Source organism: Neomonachus schauinslandi, chromosome 3 (assembly GCF_002201575.2).
Source record: "Neomonachus schauinslandi chromosome 3, ASM220157v2, whole genome shotgun sequence".
NCBI classification, from domain to species: Eukaryota; Metazoa; Chordata; class Mammalia; order Carnivora; family Phocidae; genus Neomonachus; species Neomonachus schauinslandi.
Genome location: NC_058405.1, coordinates 131,763,278 through 131,783,407, shown reverse-complemented (window position 1 = coordinate 131,783,407; position 20,130 = coordinate 131,763,278). Strand labels below are relative to the sequence as shown.

At 33.8% G+C, this 20,130-nt stretch overlaps 1 protein-coding gene across 1 annotated transcript in view; it reads right to left on the bottom strand.

The window, feature by feature from the left end:
• UBR3 (ubiquitin protein ligase E3 component n-recognin 3) overlaps positions 1–20,130 on the bottom strand; it is a 229,045-nt gene that overhangs the window by 51,281 nt on the left and 157,634 nt on the right. The window contains exons 30-31 of the mRNA XM_044913670.1: positions 15,620–15,705; positions 3,706–3,811 (exon numbers count right to left, since the gene is read on the bottom strand). Coding sequence (XP_044769605.1) covers positions 3,706–3,811; positions 15,620–15,705 — 192 coding nt within the window. The remainder of the gene's footprint in view (positions 1–3,705; positions 3,812–15,619; positions 15,706–20,130) is intronic.

Sequence of the window (20,130 nt, the reverse complement as noted above, 5' to 3'; positions counted from 1 at the left end):
TAGTTAATAATACTGTGCTGTGTATTTGAAAGTTGCTAAGAGGGCGCCTGGGTGGTTCAGTCAGTTAAGCATCTGCCTTCAGCTCAGGTCATGATCCCAGGGTCCTAGGATCAAGTCGCACATCAGGCTCCCTGCTCAGCAGGGAGTCTGCTTCTTCCTTAGCCCCTCCCCCCCATGCTTGTTCTCTCCTGTTCGCGCGCACGCAAAAATAAGTAAAATCTTAAAAAAAAAAAAAAAAAAAGTTGGTAAGAGAACTTAAAAGTTCTCATCACAAGAAAAAAAAGTTTGTAATTATGTGCAGTGACAGATGTTAACTAGACTTACTATGGTGATCATTTACAATATATACAAATATCAAATCATTATGTTGTAATTAGTTTCATTACTCCTGAAACTAATATAATGTATGTCAATAATATCTCAATTAAAAAAAAATAGGAAAAGAAACCCAAGTGAATTTCTTTATAACCAGGGAGTGGAGTAAGACCTGAGTAAAGATGAGTCAAATTCCAGAATTAATAAATGAAAAGATTAATAAATATGACATTAAAGAAAAAACTTTGGATGGCAAAAAAAATCATAAACTAAAAACATATTTGACAATCTACTGAAATATATTTGCAACTTATAATACAAAAGACTAATACCCATGATCTATAAACATGTTTTTAAAAAATGAAGAGGAGGGGCACCTGGGTGGCTCAGATGGTTGAGCATCTGCCTTCGGCTCAGGTCATGATCCCAGGGTTCTGGGATCGAGTCCCGCATCGGGCTCCCTGCTCAGCTGGGGAGCCTGCTTCTCCCTCTGCCTCTCTCTCTCTCTCTCTCATGAATAAATTTAAAAAAAAAAAAATGAAGAGGAAAAAGACCAACAATTCAATTTTTAGCAATGGGCAACAGATAAAGAGTTCCCAAAAAGAAATGCAAATGGGCATGAATGGGAGATAGAGGTCTCTGAATTTACTTTATCACACAGTTTTTCCTTTGGAAAAATATGTTTTATAAAATTAAGATAAATAAATCAAGGGGGAAAAAGGTAATCTTTAAATACTGAGGAAAAAAAGAACTGAAACAAGTGAATCTCACTATAAATCAAGTTGAAGGCATAAAGACACAAGAAAAAAAGTTACTTTAAATGACTTAAAAACAATGTTTTGCCTGTACATCCATAGTGGTATATACTCTAGGTCAAAAGAACTTATAGTCAGTAATAATATCATTTTTTTCAAAATAATTATAGTTATACTGTAGGTGATGGAAGTAGTAATAAAGTTAATATTATTATAAATAGATTTTTCAGAATAAGAGAAAAAAGATGCAAATAAAAAAGTTAAGAAATAAAATATAACTTTGCAATCTTACATTTGAATTACAAATACCAGTAAGAACTCTGGATCTTTTACTCATTAAAGAAAAAAAACTTATGAGGTATGTGGGTGGCTCAGTCAGTTAAGTGACCGACTCTTGATTTCGACTCTTGATTTCGGCTCTGGTCATTATCTCAGGGTCCTGAGATCAAGCCCCACGTCTGGCTCCACACTCAGTGCAGAATCTGCCTGTCCCTCTCCCTCCCCCTCTGTCCCTCCCTGTGCTTGTCTGCTCTCTCTCTCTCCAAAATAAATAAATCTTTTAAAAAAGACTTCCTAACTGTCCACTGGAATGGCCTATAAGCCTATAAATTATTGTGATAACACAATAGCTATTTATACCAGATTGTGATCTCTAAATACCATTTCCCATTAAAGGAACTCCACAGAGAAATGGCTGATGCCAGGTAGAGAGTGTAAAATGTACAAAATAAGCCTAGATTAACTTATTGTGCCAGAAAGCAAGGATATTATCAAAGACTACCTGGATCATGTCAAAGTACAACAGCCATCCTAAAGGGATTCTCACTAACCTAAAAGAGAGCAATATATATCTCTTCAAATTGGTGTCTTCACTTTCTTTCGTTAAATACCTAGAAGCAGAATTGCAGGATTGTAGGGTGGTAGTTCGATTTTTAGTTTTCTGAGGAACCTCCATAGTGGCTGTACCAATTTACATTCCCACTAACAGTGTATGAGGGTTCCCTATTCTCCACATTCTTGCCAGCACTAGGGAAGAGATATACACACCCCTATGTTCACGGCAGCATTATTTACAATACCCAAGATGTGGAAGCAACCTAAGTGTCCATCAATAGATAGATAAAGAAGGTGTGATGTGTATATATACGCGCGTGTGTACATACATACATACATATACATACACACACACACACACACACACACATATACGTACAATAGAACATCACTCAGCCATAAAAAAGAATGAAATCATGCCATTTGTGACAACATCGATGGACCTAGAGGGTATTACGCTCAGTGAAATTAAGTCAGATGGACAAATTCTGTATGATCTCACTCTTACATGTGGAATCTAAAAAACAAAACAACCAAGCAGACTAAACAAAACAGAAGCAAACTCATAAATACAAGAAACAAACTGGTGTTTATCAGAGTGGAGAGGAATTGGGGATGCGTGAAATAGGTGAAGGGGATTAAGAGGTACAAACTTCCAGTTAATAAAATAAGCCGTGGGGATGTAATATACAGCATAGGGACTATAGTCAGTAACATTGTAATAACTTTGTACGGTGACAGATGGTGACTAGACTTACTGTGGAGATCATTTTGTAATGTTCAAAAACACTGAATCTCTATGAATGTATGCATAAGACTAATAGGATATGGCATGTCAATTATACTTCAATAAAAATTAAAATAAATAAAAAGGGACAATTTGCACTGAAAAGAATGGCTGAAATGGAGTGAACATCAAATATATAAAAATTATGATATCATCAAATAAATAACCACAACTTACTGGTCACCACTGGAAGTTGCTAGGGCATCAACTCACTTCTTTGAAAACTTATAAACTGGGAAAAATCAAGCATTCATCCTGCCAAACTATATTTCAGGGTAACCAAAGAGATGATACGGGAAACTTTTCCTTTATTAAAAAAAATCATCCCTAGCTAATAAATCAGAAGTAAGGTTTTTTGTTTTTGTTTTGTTTTGTTTTGTTTAAAATCACTCTTTGAATCACCTAATGAAATACTAGAGTTAGGCAAGAATCATGATGGGTTACAAAAATCACTGGGTATAAGGCTGATGGAGAACTTTACAATAAAGGTATCAGACTGGGCGCCTGGGTGGCTCAGTTGGTTAGGCGACTGCCTTCGGCTCAGGTCATGATCCTGGAGTCCCGGGATCGAGTCCCGCATCGGGCTCCCTGCTCAGCAGGGAGTCTGCTTCTCCCTCTGACCCTCCCCCTCTCATGCTCTCTCTATCTCATTCTCGCTCTCTCAAATAAATAAATAAAATCTTTAAAAAAAAAAAATAAAGGTATCAGACTAAGGCTACCTGAACCCACTGATCAATTCTGACATAAAAAGAAGGGCAATCAGTCATTGTGCACCTCCATTCAAACTTTTTAACTGCATAAAAATTAATGGGATTCTTTAAAACATTTTCTTGCTTGGTATGAATTTTTATACAATCTTTACCGAAAGTATAATGGTAAACGTTTTTTATTTTTTATATATTTCTATGTTTAATAAGGAAAATTCACATATTCATAAAGAATTTTAATTCTATTTCAATATGTAACTTTCTCAAAAACAGTTTTAATTGACTTTAATCTCTCAGTAATACTTACTGCGAATTCACCTCTTCTACTAATTGCGTAAGCTTTCTCCAGGGATTATACTCAGAATCAATGCTATAAAGCCGCATGTGCAAGGCTAATACATGGAACAGTTGATCTAAATAAATTGAAGAAAAGGTAATTAGAAAGTTCACACACTTCTTCCAGGACAAAATTCAGACAAAATTTCTAGCTAATTCATGTGGAAATATTTCCCATCCTCATAATTATAATTCACCAAGTTTAAGTATCAACTACTTCATGCTCTCTTTTAAGGTAAACACTGAAATATATATCCAAAAAACTTCTACTGGAATCTGGACTATTCTTATGCTCAGTATTAATACTGGAATGGTCTGTTTTCCTCATCTCCTGTCACAGACCTACTTTTCCTTGGCTTTATGCATCAGACTTGACAATTGGCACTTCTCACTCCTATGGTTATCCCTAACAAAGATTTACTATCATCAATACCCTAACCTGAGTAATACTGACAATGACATCCACATAAATTGCTGTTAGATGAAATTATTTACATAGTATTTTCCCCTAAATCCTCTTTAGACTGAATTGTGACTTCATTATCTTTTGATTCAACATGAGGAAAAAAACTGAAATAACAGTATTACTTAGCACAGCTATTCTAGCTGTTTCCATTCTTCAGTCTAAACCTTAACAATAATCTATGAGTGTTAGCTTTAAACAAAATTCTGCTCATGAGATTTGGGGGGAAAAAAGCCTTTTCTTTGAAACCATTCAGAAGAAAACCCTAAATTTTGCTTTCATATCACATGTCCTTTTTTGGCGGTAAAAATGACAAGGAATGGATTAGATTTTTCTGCCACAAATACTCAAAAACATGTGTGACTAAAAAGTCATTTTTTAGAAAATCAGATAATACTTTCTGACATATGACTGAAATTAATTCTTAAAGCCAGACAGAAAAAAAGCCAAATAACAAAAGCATACTGTTGTCACTTATTCTCTAAATTAAAATAACCCAAAACGAAACAAAATTTTGTTTCTCTCAGCAACGACTTAGAAACCAACTATATTTTAGATTAATTTAAGATCCACCAATATGATTCTTGGGGGGGGTGTAGTAGTAGTAGGGGTAATAGTAGTAGTAGTTGTGGTTTGGGGAAGCTATTTTAAGACATATGAGAGCTATAGGATGAACAAAGTAAATGTTCTACTCTGTGGGGCAGGTAGAGGAAATGGGAGGAGGGCAAGGGAACTGAATCTTAACACTCTTAATACCTGTAAGTTTCATCCTGATCTCACTAAAACAAACAGAAGAATGTAAATACCTTAACCTGCTTCGCCTCATGTCTATAGGTCAATGTATAGCATAAATCCTCTCTTAAAATTTCTTCATCCTATTAATACCCACATTAGCTGAGTATTTGTTACATGCCAGGCACTATTTTGAAATCATTTAACATAGATTATCTCAATTACTTTTCACAAAAATTCTACTTTGTTATCCCCAGTTATGAGACCAGTTAAGTTTCCCAAATTTCCAGTTTTTCCAGTAAACTGGTTCAACTAATAACACTGACAACAGGGATGTTTTCAGCAGAGAAATAAAATGATGAAAGATATACTGGTCATTTTATTTCAATTCAATTACACATAAGAGACTGTTTTTACCAAGTACATAATTTATAATAAAAGTGTCTAAAAACCTAAAAGTTTAAAAAAAAAAAAAAAAACCTAAATTCCTCTAGCAGAAAAATATTAACTCAAATTGAAAGGTGTGGAGTTCTACATTTTTTTATGTGTTAGCTAAATCAAAGAGCTGTTTTTAACTACTTCGGAAACTTAAGTATGTACTATATGTTGGCTAATTAAATTTAAATTAAAAAAAATTTTTTTAAAGAGCTGTTTTTAATATTTCAAGATGAAAGTCAGTTATCAGGAAGTTTATCTGATTTAATCAAAAGCATAGGAGTTGCAATTTTACTAACTAGTTTTGCACTGAAACTATGGTGGCATAGAAATAATGCTGCAATCCATCTATTTTCCTAACCTCTACCATAATTAAAGAAATACATATGCTGAAGGAAACTTTTTCATCTCTTCAAACTCTTTCATCCCTCATTTCTGCAGATGAGGAAATAGGCCCAGAGAAAGGAAGAACCTTGCCAGATCACCCTAGTACCTATGGAAAAGCTAAGAATAGAATTCAAGATTTTGCTACTTCCTTGTTATTTCTACCACTCTGGTTCTCCCTAGGGTTTTTATGATTAAAAGAAAAATGCAAAATTCCTTTTCTAACACAAATATACCCCTTTCCATTCCTATGAAAAACTGATACTGTAACTCTGAGGCATCTCCTAAAGCTATTAATACAATATATAACAAGAGTCTTTGGTATTGACTTTAGAGCTGAAGACTTATCTAATGAGGTACACCTACCTTTGAAAAACAATGCTAGAAACTGCAAATAACTTCAGTAGGAAACAGAGAACTGGCCAAATAACAATCAACAGCTTTCACCATTCATTGTATTTTTCAAAATTTAGTCTGAGGGCTTTCAATAATAAACTCTCATTTAGCAGCAAAAAGATCTCTTAGACTAAAACAAATATTGACAGTAGTAGATGTAGGATAAGGAGAACCTATGATCATAATCAAAAAGTTAAAAACTGAAACTAATGGGAAAACATTTTTAAGTTTTATTAAGTAATCTCTACACCCCATGTGGGGCTCAAACTCAGGACCCCAAGATCAAGAGTTGCATGCCCTTCCAACTGAGCCAGCCAGGCACCCCAATGGGAAAACATTTTAAACACCAACCATTTGTATGATATTTTAAAAGTTGAAAAATAATTACATCAAGAAATCATATCATTAAAATCTTGAATAACAACAGTAAAAAGAATAGATAACTTCTTTTCTGGAACAACATGTTTTACAGTTCTAAAGTTAGACCCACATTTATAAAAGCATTCTGGAAATGAGAAACACCATTAAATTTATTTAGAGGTGTGCTATGATTTCAACATATGTATACAAGGCACCACCGTCTAGAAGGAGCCAGTAAGTCCTAGATTTGAATCCAAGTTCTGTACTGATCATGTGTCCTTGGACAAAAGACCTTAGTTTTATTATCTGTAAAATGGGAATAATACCACCTTTCTAGCCTGTTATAGGAATCGCATATATGTGTAGTATGTAGACAGGTGTGCTTACATACATGTATACACATAAGTGTTTTGCAAGAATAAATTCCAAATAATAAATTTAATACTTATAAACTTGAGATACTACAATTAAAATTAGAAATTATGGCATTACAAACATCAGGTCTCCACATAAAACTACCACTCCACAAAAAATATTAATATATATTTTTAAGTCTCTTCTCTTCTCTCTCTTCCCCTGAACTTTTGGTACTACTCATTCCTGATTCCCCCCCAGTTCTTTCTCAGTTACTTTTACATATTCTTCTTCCTCTGTTAAACCCTAAAAGGAGCATTCTCCACAAGAAAAGGAAAAGGAACCCTTCTTAGTTCTCCTTCCCTCTCATTCTGCCCATACTACTTCACCAAATTCAATTTCCATGCTACTTACAAGTTTACAATTCACAAATTTCTCTAGCTCTTCAATGTTCAACAGGCACCACAAAATCAATATATCCAAAAATAAACTGATTATATAGCCCAATGTTATCTGGGCTGCAATGTTCAGTTCCTCGTATAATCCCTATTTAGGGGAATGACATCACTGCCCCTGCAAACACCAACACCGAAACAAAAACAAAGACAAACAAAAAAACTCGGGGACTCAATCCCACATTCTTGCCCTCCATAGCCAACTGATTACCAATCCTATTGGTTCTACCTCCTATGATCCATCCTCTTCTGCTTCACTCCACCGCTACATCATTTCTCAACTGGATTACTCAACAGAGTGCTCATTCAGCTTCATGCCTTTTGTTTCACTCTCTCCCGATCCCTGTAAACAATAAGTCTATCATATTATCTCATAACTGGTTGGTGAACCACTGAAGGGATAGGTTTTGAAAGCCCTTCATGAGATAACCCCTATCTTTTATTCCTTAACCTCCTTTCTTTTTCTTCCCTTTCCTTTCCAAGTATTCCACAGTGTGTCATGTTGTCTCATTCTGTCTCTGCAAGCTGTTCTCTCAGCCCAGAATAGTACATTCTTGTTCTCCAGGCAAACTTGATTCATCTTTCAAGAGCTAGTTCAAGTGCTCCTCTGTAAAGTTTTCTCTAATACCATAACTGAGACAGATGTAATCATCCCTTGCTTTATACATTCTCTATACCTTGAGTTAACTCTATTTTATCACTCTTATTATATAGTCCAGTAATTATTTTCACATGTTTTTCTCTCCCATTAATGGTAAGACCCCTGAAGAAGAAAATTGTGTCCCTTCTTCTTTGTACTTTGTAGGCTAGCACAGTGCTTGGCATATAATAGGATTTTGTTTAAGTATGCTGAATATTGCATGAATAAATCAACAGTCCTATGAAAAAAATCATACAATATAAGCATAAAATTCACGAAGGATTTATACTCTTCCTTTTTTGTCATGACACACTAGCTCAGTAACCAAGAAGTAGGCCAATTAAGCAGCCCTAATTTTATTGCCCCAAAGAGACTGACCTCTCAACTCTTAACTACTAGAGCAGTGCTTGACCTACTTGCTCTCACTGTTTTCTTCCCCACACTGGTTGCTCTGACAACTCACATGGGACAAAGAATTCTATTTTCTGCAATACCAAATCAAATTCTTTCTAACCGTGACAAGTCTAAAGTATTATAATGTGTTTAATCACAAGACAGACATGTCCTTACTAAAATAGAAACACCACTGAAAGACTGGTTTGTCCTTAAAACAAACAAACAAAAAACCCTATGATTTAATTATAAGGACTCTTAGCTGGAACAAAAAGGTAAGCTTTAACAATACCTTCTATCTTTATCAATATTAAAATAACTAGTAATCTAAAACTGGTAGATTATTTCTTAGTAGAACTCATATCATTAAGACAGAAGTATATGTTAAAGAGTTGTCCTAAAAACTTTTATAAATTGGTTCCATGTTAAATTGTACCACTGTTAAAATTTATCTATAGTAAACTTAACTGGGCCTGCATTTCAGGTCATTCAAGATTTTAGTCCTATCAGTACAGTTATCACTGATTAAGTAATTGTCAATGAAAAAAATCTCAATTAGCCAAATGACTCTCTGAACTACCATGGGGGAAAAACAATCTCAATTTCTCTGTAACTCATCAATCAAAGTAAGGAAATGGTTCTAACCAATTTATCCAAGGTGAATATACTAGGTGTGAATATACGCCTCTCACAGCTGAGTCAGCTAACCCTGGTTCATCTACACACTCCTGAGAAATTAGCTGCAGAAAGATGGGAGATGGCTCCTCAAATGAAGTCTGGGAACAACTCTAAGAAGGGAAGATCTGCAGCTCTGGTTCCCAAGAAACAGGAGGTTCATGCCATCGGGTGACAGGAGCTGACTCATCTTGCCCCATCCTACTCCTCACCACTCCATGGAAGGTAGGGCAGGGAATAAACTGTCAGTCATGGTAGGAACTTTGAAGGGTGAAGAAAAAATTTAGTAATAATAAAATAATATATATAAAATACTTCAGTTTCATATATAAACTATATGTTAGTATGTGTGTATATATATACTTTGAGTTTTATCTATTACTATTTGATCTTTAAGTTAACCATGATAGATACGTTATGAGATAGCACATCTATGATCATCCCCATTTTCACAAAAAAGTAAAAAATTAGGTGACTTTCCTAAAATCCAAAAGATAACAAACATGGCTAGAATCCAGATCTAACTCCAACCCAGTGCTCCTTCCGGCACTGCATCCTATGTTGCTTCTAGCCAATAAAGGCACAGACAAGTTTAGGGATAAAGGAGCAGAGCTTTGCTTACTTAGGTGAGGTTTTAGTCCCCCACGTGAGTATGGGAAAATGTGAAAGGAAAAAGCTATCTTTAGTACCTTCCTGCTTTCCATGCTGCGTTCCTTTCCTGCCTCCCGGAGTTCCTGTGTCTCCATTCCCAGGCACACTGTGCCATCATTCTCTGGTGACCTCAAGTATCATAGCATTAGTATTAATTTCATGGAACTGTTTTCCTTCTACTTTTAAGGTTTAAATGGCAGCCTCCTGCTTCACGTTTACAACACTGCTTGGAACAATATGCGGAGAGGCACAAATCTGCTTCCACACATAGGCAGTCACAGGAAAGGTAAAGAAAACACTGGTTCTTAAGAATCCCAATTTCCTCCTTATCAAAAAGGACACACTCCATGAATTCAGGTCTAATTTGAGCACCTCATTTAAACTGAGGGGCAGGAGTTCTAATCATACTGCAGAAGAAAGGAGCTGCCCTGCCCTAAGCCTAGCAAGATCTGAGGGCCCCTATGCCCCCTACACCCTGATAGTGGAAATTATTATCTGTGGTACCTAGTTCCTGGAATACACAAATCATAAATTCAGGAAGGCTTGACTACCTGGCCACAAAACATAGAACCTTCAGAACGACTTTAAATAATAAAGCCACTCCTTTTAACTGAAATTTTCAAGCCACACTCTTATCCCTCTAACCCAGGCCTCCCCAAATTAACATTTTGTTCCCAATAGATAAACTATATCAATCTTTGCTAATAAATCCCATTCTGATCACCTCATCTCATCCCTGTACAGGTCAACAGAACATCTGTTAAGCCCTCAAAAAAAAAAAAAAAACTGAGCTAAAAATTAACTTTTAGCCTGCTTCTGGTCTCCTTACCCACATATCCATGCCCGAATTTGATAAAGGTAGTGTTGAAGTACTAGAAATAGTAACATCAAGATTTATAATGTATGAAGACTTGACATACATTATGAAATTGTGTTCTTACAACAATCTTCTGGTTGGGTACAACGAGGAAGAGAATCCATGAGGTAAAATAGCTTGCTCCCAAATCATCTGCCTATTCATAAATAGAATCAGGAGGCAATTGCATATTTTTTATATTAATTTATGCATTTTGACTGTTATAATGATTTGGTGGCCAAATTTTCCTCTTGTTATGGGGTAACAAAAAGAATAGAACAAAAGTTGTGATTCAACCTATTTGTAGAATTCATAATTTTTAAATCTTAAGAATAGACCCTAATAAGCTATAGACATCAGAATTTACCACTGTTAAAGAACAAGGTCAGACTACTTAGGAGGAATTTTGCAATCTTAATCAACAATATCTTTATGCAGTCTTACAGTAGGATGAAATTAACATTAAATAATTCTTCTAACTCTGAATTCAACAAAAGTTCATTCTTTGAGCAATTAAAATTATTTTAAGTTGCCTGTACACACCAAAGCTCGATTGCTTTCTATGAATAACAAAACACATGCATCATTTCTTGATGAGATCAGAAATTGTATCAAAATTAAGTTAGAGACCCCCAATGAAAATGTCAAAGCAAAGGTCTGCCATAACCTCTCTTGACTAAAGTTTAATTTTTGATCTCTCTATAAAATCAGGAAATTCATTTGTGATGTGAACTGTGGCTTCTTAAATATAGTAATATATAGAAAGCCTTAGGCCCAAAGATATGGAAAGATGTTTATCAAAAGATAGATATTTTTAAAAAACTATCCCCAATATTAATTTATCAAATGACACCTCTTCCTTCCACTCCTACTCTAGCCACTGGTTTCAACAATTTCTACTTGAGAAATTGTTGTGCTATTAATTTCACTGGAATCTATGGAGCTCCATATCTACTTTTGAATTACTTGAAGAAATTAATTTTAATAAAACATTTTTTTAAAATTTTACTATGTTAGTCACCAGACGCATCATTAGTTTTTGATGTGGTGATCCACGATCCATTGTCATCGTATAACACCCAGTGCTCCATGCAGAACGTGCCCTCCTTAATACCCATCACCGGGCTAACCCATCCCCACACCCCCCCCTCCCCTCTAAAACCCTCAGTTTGTGTCTCAGAGTCCATAATCTCTCATGGTTCATCTCTCCCTCCGATTCCCCCCCCTTCATTTTTCATTCTTCTTAATAAAAAGTTATGCCTTCAATTTTTGCATCTGCTTTGTCCTACATCTATTGTTAACAAAATTGGTGGTATTTATCAGTGTATATATCAATTTGCAATAAAAATCCTAAATTCACTTATCTTTTATAGTCTTGTTCAAATGCCATGTCCACCAAAAGCGTTACTGATTTTACCAGTTCAATATGATCTCAAACAAGGGGGAACCAGCCAGCAAACTGGTGAAAAATAAAAGAAAACTCAACTGGTATCCAAGGAAGAAGGAATCAGGGCTTGAGAAAATTTCTGAAGGAGTGGCCCAAAACAAAAATAGGAATCTTAGTGAAAAGTTAACAAAAGAAAATAGATAAAATAATAGAAGTGTTAGCAGGCAGAGCCTGGAAAGATCCCAAGGGAATAGCATATAGTAAGATGTCTTTGACTAAAGCCCAGAGGTAAAAGTTCTTAAACATTCTGTATCCTTTGGGACACTCACAAGCAAGGGATATGTCTTACATAACTAAATTTAGAGTCAGAATAGCTGGGTTCAAGTGCAAGCTCTGATATTTTCCAGCTGTATGACTTGGCAAGGCAATCACTCTGAATTTCAGTTTCCTTTCCGATGAAAAAGTGGTAACACCTATTTCACAAGGTCATTCTAAAGACTAAATAATTTATGTGAAAGCATTCACAAACTTTAAAACTACAAATGTTAGGTATTATTAAAATACCATACTATGCTGCTTTGTTAATTAATTTTGCTCATTTTTTACCTTGGAAAATTTCCCAGATACATATTTAAGAATGAGCATTTATTATAATTGGGTACTGGTCATTTTACCTCAATACTTAAAAAATTTGAATATGTAAGTGCTGAATGGCACTGTCCCACTACAATTTTATTTTATTTCTCAGTATAAATTTGGCCAGTAATATTTTTCTGCTTTCGGTGTTATAGAAAAAGCAATCTTCTCCTGCTCTCAACTGTGTGTGTGTGTGTGTGTGTGTGTGTATTCTCATCCATAATTATCTATTGGGCATTATTCAAGCCGCTCCAGACAAAACTTAAATATTTTCTTGACTAATCTTCAGTTTTATCAAGAAGTTGTAATGGGACACTGTTCAAAAGTGTAAGTTCCATATCATTTGCTTAATTAGTGGAACATTTTCTTACTCTTTCCCCAAAATATTATGGAAAAAAAAAAACTTTAAAAATGAAGATATTTAAAAGGTAACAAAGAGCAATCAACAGAAATGGGAAAATACTGACTTATGAGGAGTCTCTAAAAAAAAGAATTTTTAGTAATACCATTAAAGTTTGACTGGAAGATGAAAAAATGAAATATTTGATCTAAGGTCCTAAGACACACCATCAATTTAAGTTCTGGTGTTCAACAAATCAGGTCTGAGTTACGCTTGTGTAAATAACAAATACATTAAGTTTATACACTTGCAAAACAGTGGGGCTTTATATAAACATAAATATATTCTACATTAGGATAAATAATGCATAAGCAATTAATAATAAATCATATGGAAACTAAAAATAAAAACCATCATGTTGTACAACCTAAACATATACAATTGAATACAATATAATTTGCCAATCATACTTCAATAAAGTTTGGGGGGGAGGACTAACATAAATCATAAGAAAAAAAGAAAACTGAAAACAGTACTAAATTTAGATTTAGGATGATCTTCATCCGGATCTTTTCTATACTGGCACATTATGATTGCTTATTCATGAAAGGGGAAATAAAAAATGAAAGTGGAAGTAACTATCAATTTAATAATTTAAATTAAAACTAAGGATGATAATTGAAGTGGTTGCTGCTAGAATTTTACACTACTATTTTTAAGATTCTGAATAAATTTGTTATTTACAAGTCTCTGGATATATTTAAGTACCTCAGAGGGGGAAAAAAATGAAGTAGAGCTTTTGAACATAAGACTGAAATTCCTTTACTAAATACTTTCTAATATAACAGTTTCTGGAATATTATTAGCCAATGCCAAACAACAATTAAGAATAAATTAACAAGAAAAGGTAATTCAAATAAGTGAATTTACAGTCTTTGCTAATTCAGGCTAGAAGCTAAAACTCCTACGTATCAACAACTTCTCCTTTAAAACATAATACTAAAGCACCGGGTATAAGTAGGGTTTAAGTATATACAAAAGTGAGTAAATACTAAATATTCAATAAAAAAAATAACTTCCAACTTACATTTCTAGGAATCAAGTGATAACCCAAAAAAATACCAAAATCTAATACAACTAGTAAGAATTTTAAAAGTAACTCAGTTGAAATTTCACATAAGTTTGTATCGTTACATTAAAAATTCCAGGAGAGGCATTTGGGTGGCTCAGTCAGTTAAGTACCTGATTGCTGATCCCAGCTCAGGTCTCTATCTCGTGGTCATGAGTTCAAGCCCCATGTTGGGCTCCATGCTGGGCATGGACCCTACTTAAAAATTAATTAAAATCAAATAAATAATTTAAGATGTTTTTGATCAGTCGTTTGCTTTGAAATCATCCCCAAAACACATATATAACTTTTCACAATAATACACATATATTTTTGGGGGCACCTGAGTGGCTCAGTCAGTTAAGCATCTGCCTTCAGCTCAGGTCATGATCCCAGGGTCCTGGGATGGAGCCCCATATCAGGCTCCTTGCTCAGCAGGGAGCCTGCTTCTCCCTCCCCTACCTACTCGTGCTCTCTCTATCTCTGTCTCTCTTGCTCTCAAATAAATAAATAAAATCTTTAAAAAAAAATACACATATATTTTTTAAAAACCTATGTGTTGATAATTTTTAATAACTACTACTATTTTTAGCATTTAAGAAAATATATTCATTTTTCAAAATAATATATTATGTATTTTAAACCATTTTTATTTTCTGTATCGATCATGTTAGGTAATATTTTAACTCCAGTGATTTGGGACCAATAATTAGCTGTACTTCACATTAAGTAGTATTACCCCTAGTATTCACATTAATTCTCTAAACAATGACTAAATAGTGATAGCATCAAAACCATTATCATGAAGAATCTACATTAAGTTCCAGATGACACTTCTCTCAAACTTACCCTTACAAAAAAGTATTGAAGAATCATGTTCATTTTACAATATAAACTATATTCATAAATAAAAGCAAACATCCATAATTTTAATACATTTTAATGTCCACATTAAAATACAGTACAAATGCCTTCATTAATTAACAGCAGCACTGTATATTATAGGAATCTGTAGGCAACACAAATTATTTTTATAGAAAGATTTTCTTTAATCTAGACAATGTAAAAATTCTTTTAAGAAATTTAAGTTTGAGGGGCGCCTGGGTGGCTCAGTTGGTTGGGCGACTGCCTTCGGCTCAGGTCATGATCCTGGAGTCCCGGGATCGAGTCCCGCATCGGGCTCCCTGCTCAGCGGGGAGTCTGTTTCTCCCTCTGACCCTCCCCCCTCTCATGTGCTCTCTCTCATTCTCTCTGTCTCAAATAAATAAATAAAATCTTTAAAAAAAAAAAAAAAAGAAATTTAAGTTTGAAGGTAATTTTTTATAGCCAAGGATACCACACTGTTTAATTCTGAGCCAATGTAAATCTGATCTATGGGTATGGCATTTATTTACTGAGTAATCATAGTATAGAAAGAGCTAAATATTCATATGATTCTTTTAAGTACAAGATTAGCCATTTAAAGCATATAATCACTATTAAAACTGATTATATGTAACATAGAAAGAATCTGAAAATACATCAAAAGACCACTTTGCCTGTATAGGCTTTCAAAAATGACATAATTTAAAATGTTTTTAAAATAAAAATGTTTTTAAATTTACACTGTTTACTACTTACTTAAGCAAGACCTTTTGCCAGCTGTGCTTGCACCACCTGAACACAAATTGCCTCCCCGATGAATTAATTCAAGTTCCAAATTGGTTCTATAAGTAAAGCATCAAAATATATCTCAATTAGGCAATACTTTTTAATTTGTTTTACTGATATGTCTGAATTAACCTAAATAATAAAGTTGAAGAACTTTATGAATAGTTTACGGAATATCCATAATAATATTTTATCTGATATTTAGAAATAAAAAGGGAAACAGTTTATCTATCCTTATATGTTCATATATATAACCTGCAAAACTGCACACATCATGATGTAACTGCTGCAAAACCCCAAATGTTGGCAAATACTAAAAACTGGGCCTTAGGGAAAACAACAGCAACACATTTCATAAACCTGCACATAAATCTGATGAAAGAGCTTGTACCCAACTGTTAGTGACTGAGTGGATACTGTCATCTAAAACATGAGGGCATACCAACTTTTCTATCAGAGAAATGGTTATCACTCACTGGAGCTTAGATGGTATCTAGACATCAGTATTAAACAAAATCACTAACATCAAAGTAGCTAAGAACAACACATATAATTAACAGGAGACTCTTCTTGGACTTCTAAAATTACAGTTTATTAAAGTACACTGTGTAACTACTGGCCCTGCTAAACATCAAAAAAGTTCATACAGATCTGAAATTCTAATATATTTAGCAATTATTAGCTTACAGATTAGTAATAATTAGCAAATTGACATTTTAAAAAGCAAATTGTTGCAGAATCTAAAGATTTACTCAAAAACAATACAGTAAAATAGCCAGTGAATTTTGCCAGAATAAATGAAAATTCTGAATGATAAAATGCGTGTATTTTTACTTCAACAGTATTAATAAACTTAAACACACCTTTATTTGCCACTACTAAAACTGAATAAACTAATTTATATCCAAGATATGCATTTGACACTAACAGTGAGATAGCCCGTCTTTAAAAAAAAAAAAAAAAAAAAAGGAAAAATTTCAAGCTTACTCTGCAAATGAATTCAAGGAAGAAGGAAGAATATGATCCTATTTTACTTAAAACAAAACAGTTTGAACTGGTTTGGGTTGTACTTTTAACACAAAATGTTTTGAAACATTATTTTCATATATTTACTTATAAATGCAAACTGTTAACAAAATTAATATTCTTAAATCTGTACATCTGCCACCCATTTTTAAAGGAATGCTTTAATCCTCTCTACTGGTGTGGGGGAAAAGCAATTTAACATTGATAATGTTCCTGCTCAGAACTCCATCTGGTTGCTGCTGATAAGGGCATCTGTGTGACAAGGGAATTTTCCACCCTTCAGGCGATTTGCATTGCTCACTGAACTTCTAAAAACCTACCAGCAAGGAAGCAGGGACAAGGATTTCATATTAGTGGACAGAAAGCGAGCGGAGACCAGCATGTGTTCCTTCATCAGGGGAATATAAATGAGATCAATATATTTTGTTTTCACAAATCTTCTGTTGCCTAATCTGTAGAAAAAAATTAACGGCTATATTCTCTTATAAAAACTAAGATTTCCTAGATTGTACTTTTAAAAGAGCTAACCAGAAACATGATCAATTCTTACAAACGAAGGTCAGAACCAGAATGTCAACTTTTATTTTAGCACAGTTTGCAAAAATATTCATTAAAATATAAATACAAGAACAATTCTGTTTATTCAATCATCAAATAAAATACTTTAAAGGATGACAAACATGTTACCAGGAATCTGATTCTAAAGAATACTTGGAAGAAAACTACTAAATCTAATTAATTGTTTCAGATTATGGTTAGAAAATCTCCTGAAAAACATTCTTTCTGACATTAAAAAAGAAAGGAAAAAAAAAAAAAAAAAACCCTACCTATCCAAAGGGTATCATGTAATAATCTAGGACTTTAAAAATCAATATGTCAGAGACCCTAACCCTCAGTTTTTCCTTATTTTATTTACATCAAAATTGGCCCTTTGAGACTTGTTAGAGAAACGAACATACAAACGTGTCACACGCCCCATGTTTGATCTTCCTTCACTCTTGAAAATCTCAACACAATACTCTGTTTCTGCCCTCCTGAATGGATGATATAAAAATAAAGATTGTTCTCGAGAAAAGTAGACTCTACTGTTTATATTCCTAACACAAATCCATTCAAATTAGTTTGGAAAGAAAAAAAATCTCTGTAACTGAAACAATAATGAGAAAGATTGCTTACAGCTATCTTGGTGCCCACCTACATATTCCATTTAAAAACTCCAACTATGCTCCAGCTTCTTTTTGCATGACCAAGGTCTGCTTTCCCTTCTAACCCCCTCCACCCTCCTTTGATATGAACTTCTATTTTTAGAACTATAATTTGAAAAACAAATGTGTGTATACACATGCACACACAGAGACACTCAAACACACACTGGTATCAGTGTGGGTTCAAGGCCTGAGCCTACCACTTACTGGTTAAGCAAGTTACTCAACATCTCAGAGAGAAAAAATATCTTTGTCCGTACCATAGCCTATATTATACAAGACTCAGCTCAAGCTCTAACTCTTCCAGGAATTAGGGAGAACTAATTCCCTTTTCTTGAGACAGGAAAGAAACATTTCCACATACTTTATATTTCAATTTGTTCATCTTCCCTTTCAAAGTTCTATAGCATTTTTTCAATATGATATTTTTAAAACAAACTATATTCTGTTTTATACAGGTTGATGTATATTGGTTTTGTCTCTCCAACTAAATGGTAATAAATTCCTGGAGAGCCAGGACCATTTCAGATAAAGCTTCTAAATCCCTGATGGTACACAGCAAAGTGCTCAAAAACACCTTAGGAACCAGAAATCTCTTTGTTTGGGTATGGAACCAATGATAAGATTCTCTTTAGTCCCCATGGCTTATTCTCTTTCTTTTGTTGACCCTTCCTTCTATTCCCTTAAATCCAGCAGTGAAACAAGAAAAAGGGGCGGGGGGGGGGGGGGGGAAGTGGAGGTGTTTTATCAAAGAATTTCTTGGCTTTAAAAAGGATTCATAATTTGGTAGTTTAGCAAGCATTCCTTTTATTCTGAACAAACTTAGGTTGTAAAGTTTAAACTTACAATGCAACTAATATGTAAAGTAAGTTGCACTCACTCTACTGAGCAGTTTACCCACTGTGACTTAAAGATATCTCTCCATCTACATCTCAGTTATTCATGTTTCATCTTCTTTTCATTTCCATGTTTCTCACTATATACAGGCCAGTGTTACTCACCAATACCTCTAGGCTATATGTAACATGAGTCCAAAATCCTTGGAAAAGTCAATTATTAAAATTAGTGTCATTTTTTGTTTCAATAAAGAAATAATGAATTGGTATTTAATTGAGGAAAGCTTTCCTCACCCAAATTAACCTTCCATTATCCATCTGAACGACTGGTATTTGCAACAGAGCATTTTTTGGAAATACAATAAAACTTGAATATAGTAATTTTGATTAATTTTAATGTAAGAGAAAGATATCATTCCAACAATTTCTTCTCTGCTGCCCTCAAAAAATCCTCCAAGGCTTTACCATGCATATAAAATAAAAAACAAAGAGATAAATTGCCCTACAAAAAAACACAAAAAACAAAACAAAAAATCCTCTAATTATTAAAATTACCAGCTTTACAGGCTACTTAACCACTAGAAATATTTTTTTCCTGAACAACAAAAAATTTAAGTTCCCTGAAGAGCAAACTAAATTACTCATTCAGTGGGGAGAAATTCAGCTCTGGGAAACAAGGGTTGTATTCCATTCAAATTTCTAATGTCAAATACAAATAAATGTGCACATTCTAATGAATTATACATTTAAGAATCACAATATTTAATTCAAAAGTTAAATAACTCGAAATAAATTTATTTCTAAATATTTCACTTAAACATTTAAACATTTTAAATATTATCAAATACGCCTACCTTTTAGGCACAAAAATAATCATAATCTGTAATCATACATATTTATGAAATAAGGTTACATGCTAGGCATAAGATATATATAAAGACCTGTTTCTTACCTTGAGAAAATTACTATTCAAATAGGATACAACATCCTTTTTTCCCCCAATTCATGTTTTTGTTAATTTTTTAGCTAATTTTGTTTTTGTTTTCTTTTTAATAACTAAGTAAAACTTAGAGAAGGCATGCAATCTCACTGTGAGAACTTCACAATGGCCTGGGTAACTTTAACCAAAGTTTTTTTAAGGGTTACATACTCTCATTTTCAGAAGCATTATCTTGTTGCTTTAGAGTTTATCATGAGCAATCAGAGAAAAATGGGAGGAGAGAACACATTTTCTGTTTCTCTATATACATCCACAGTAAATAACATTTGATATCTGTCCCTGTTTCTCAATAAAAGAGAAAAACCAAAATACATTGACCTTAAAAAGTCTCCTATTACCACAGCAAGGTATATATAAGGTATTTATATATTTAAGAAAATAGGAATTTATATATTCAAGAAATAGGAATCTAAA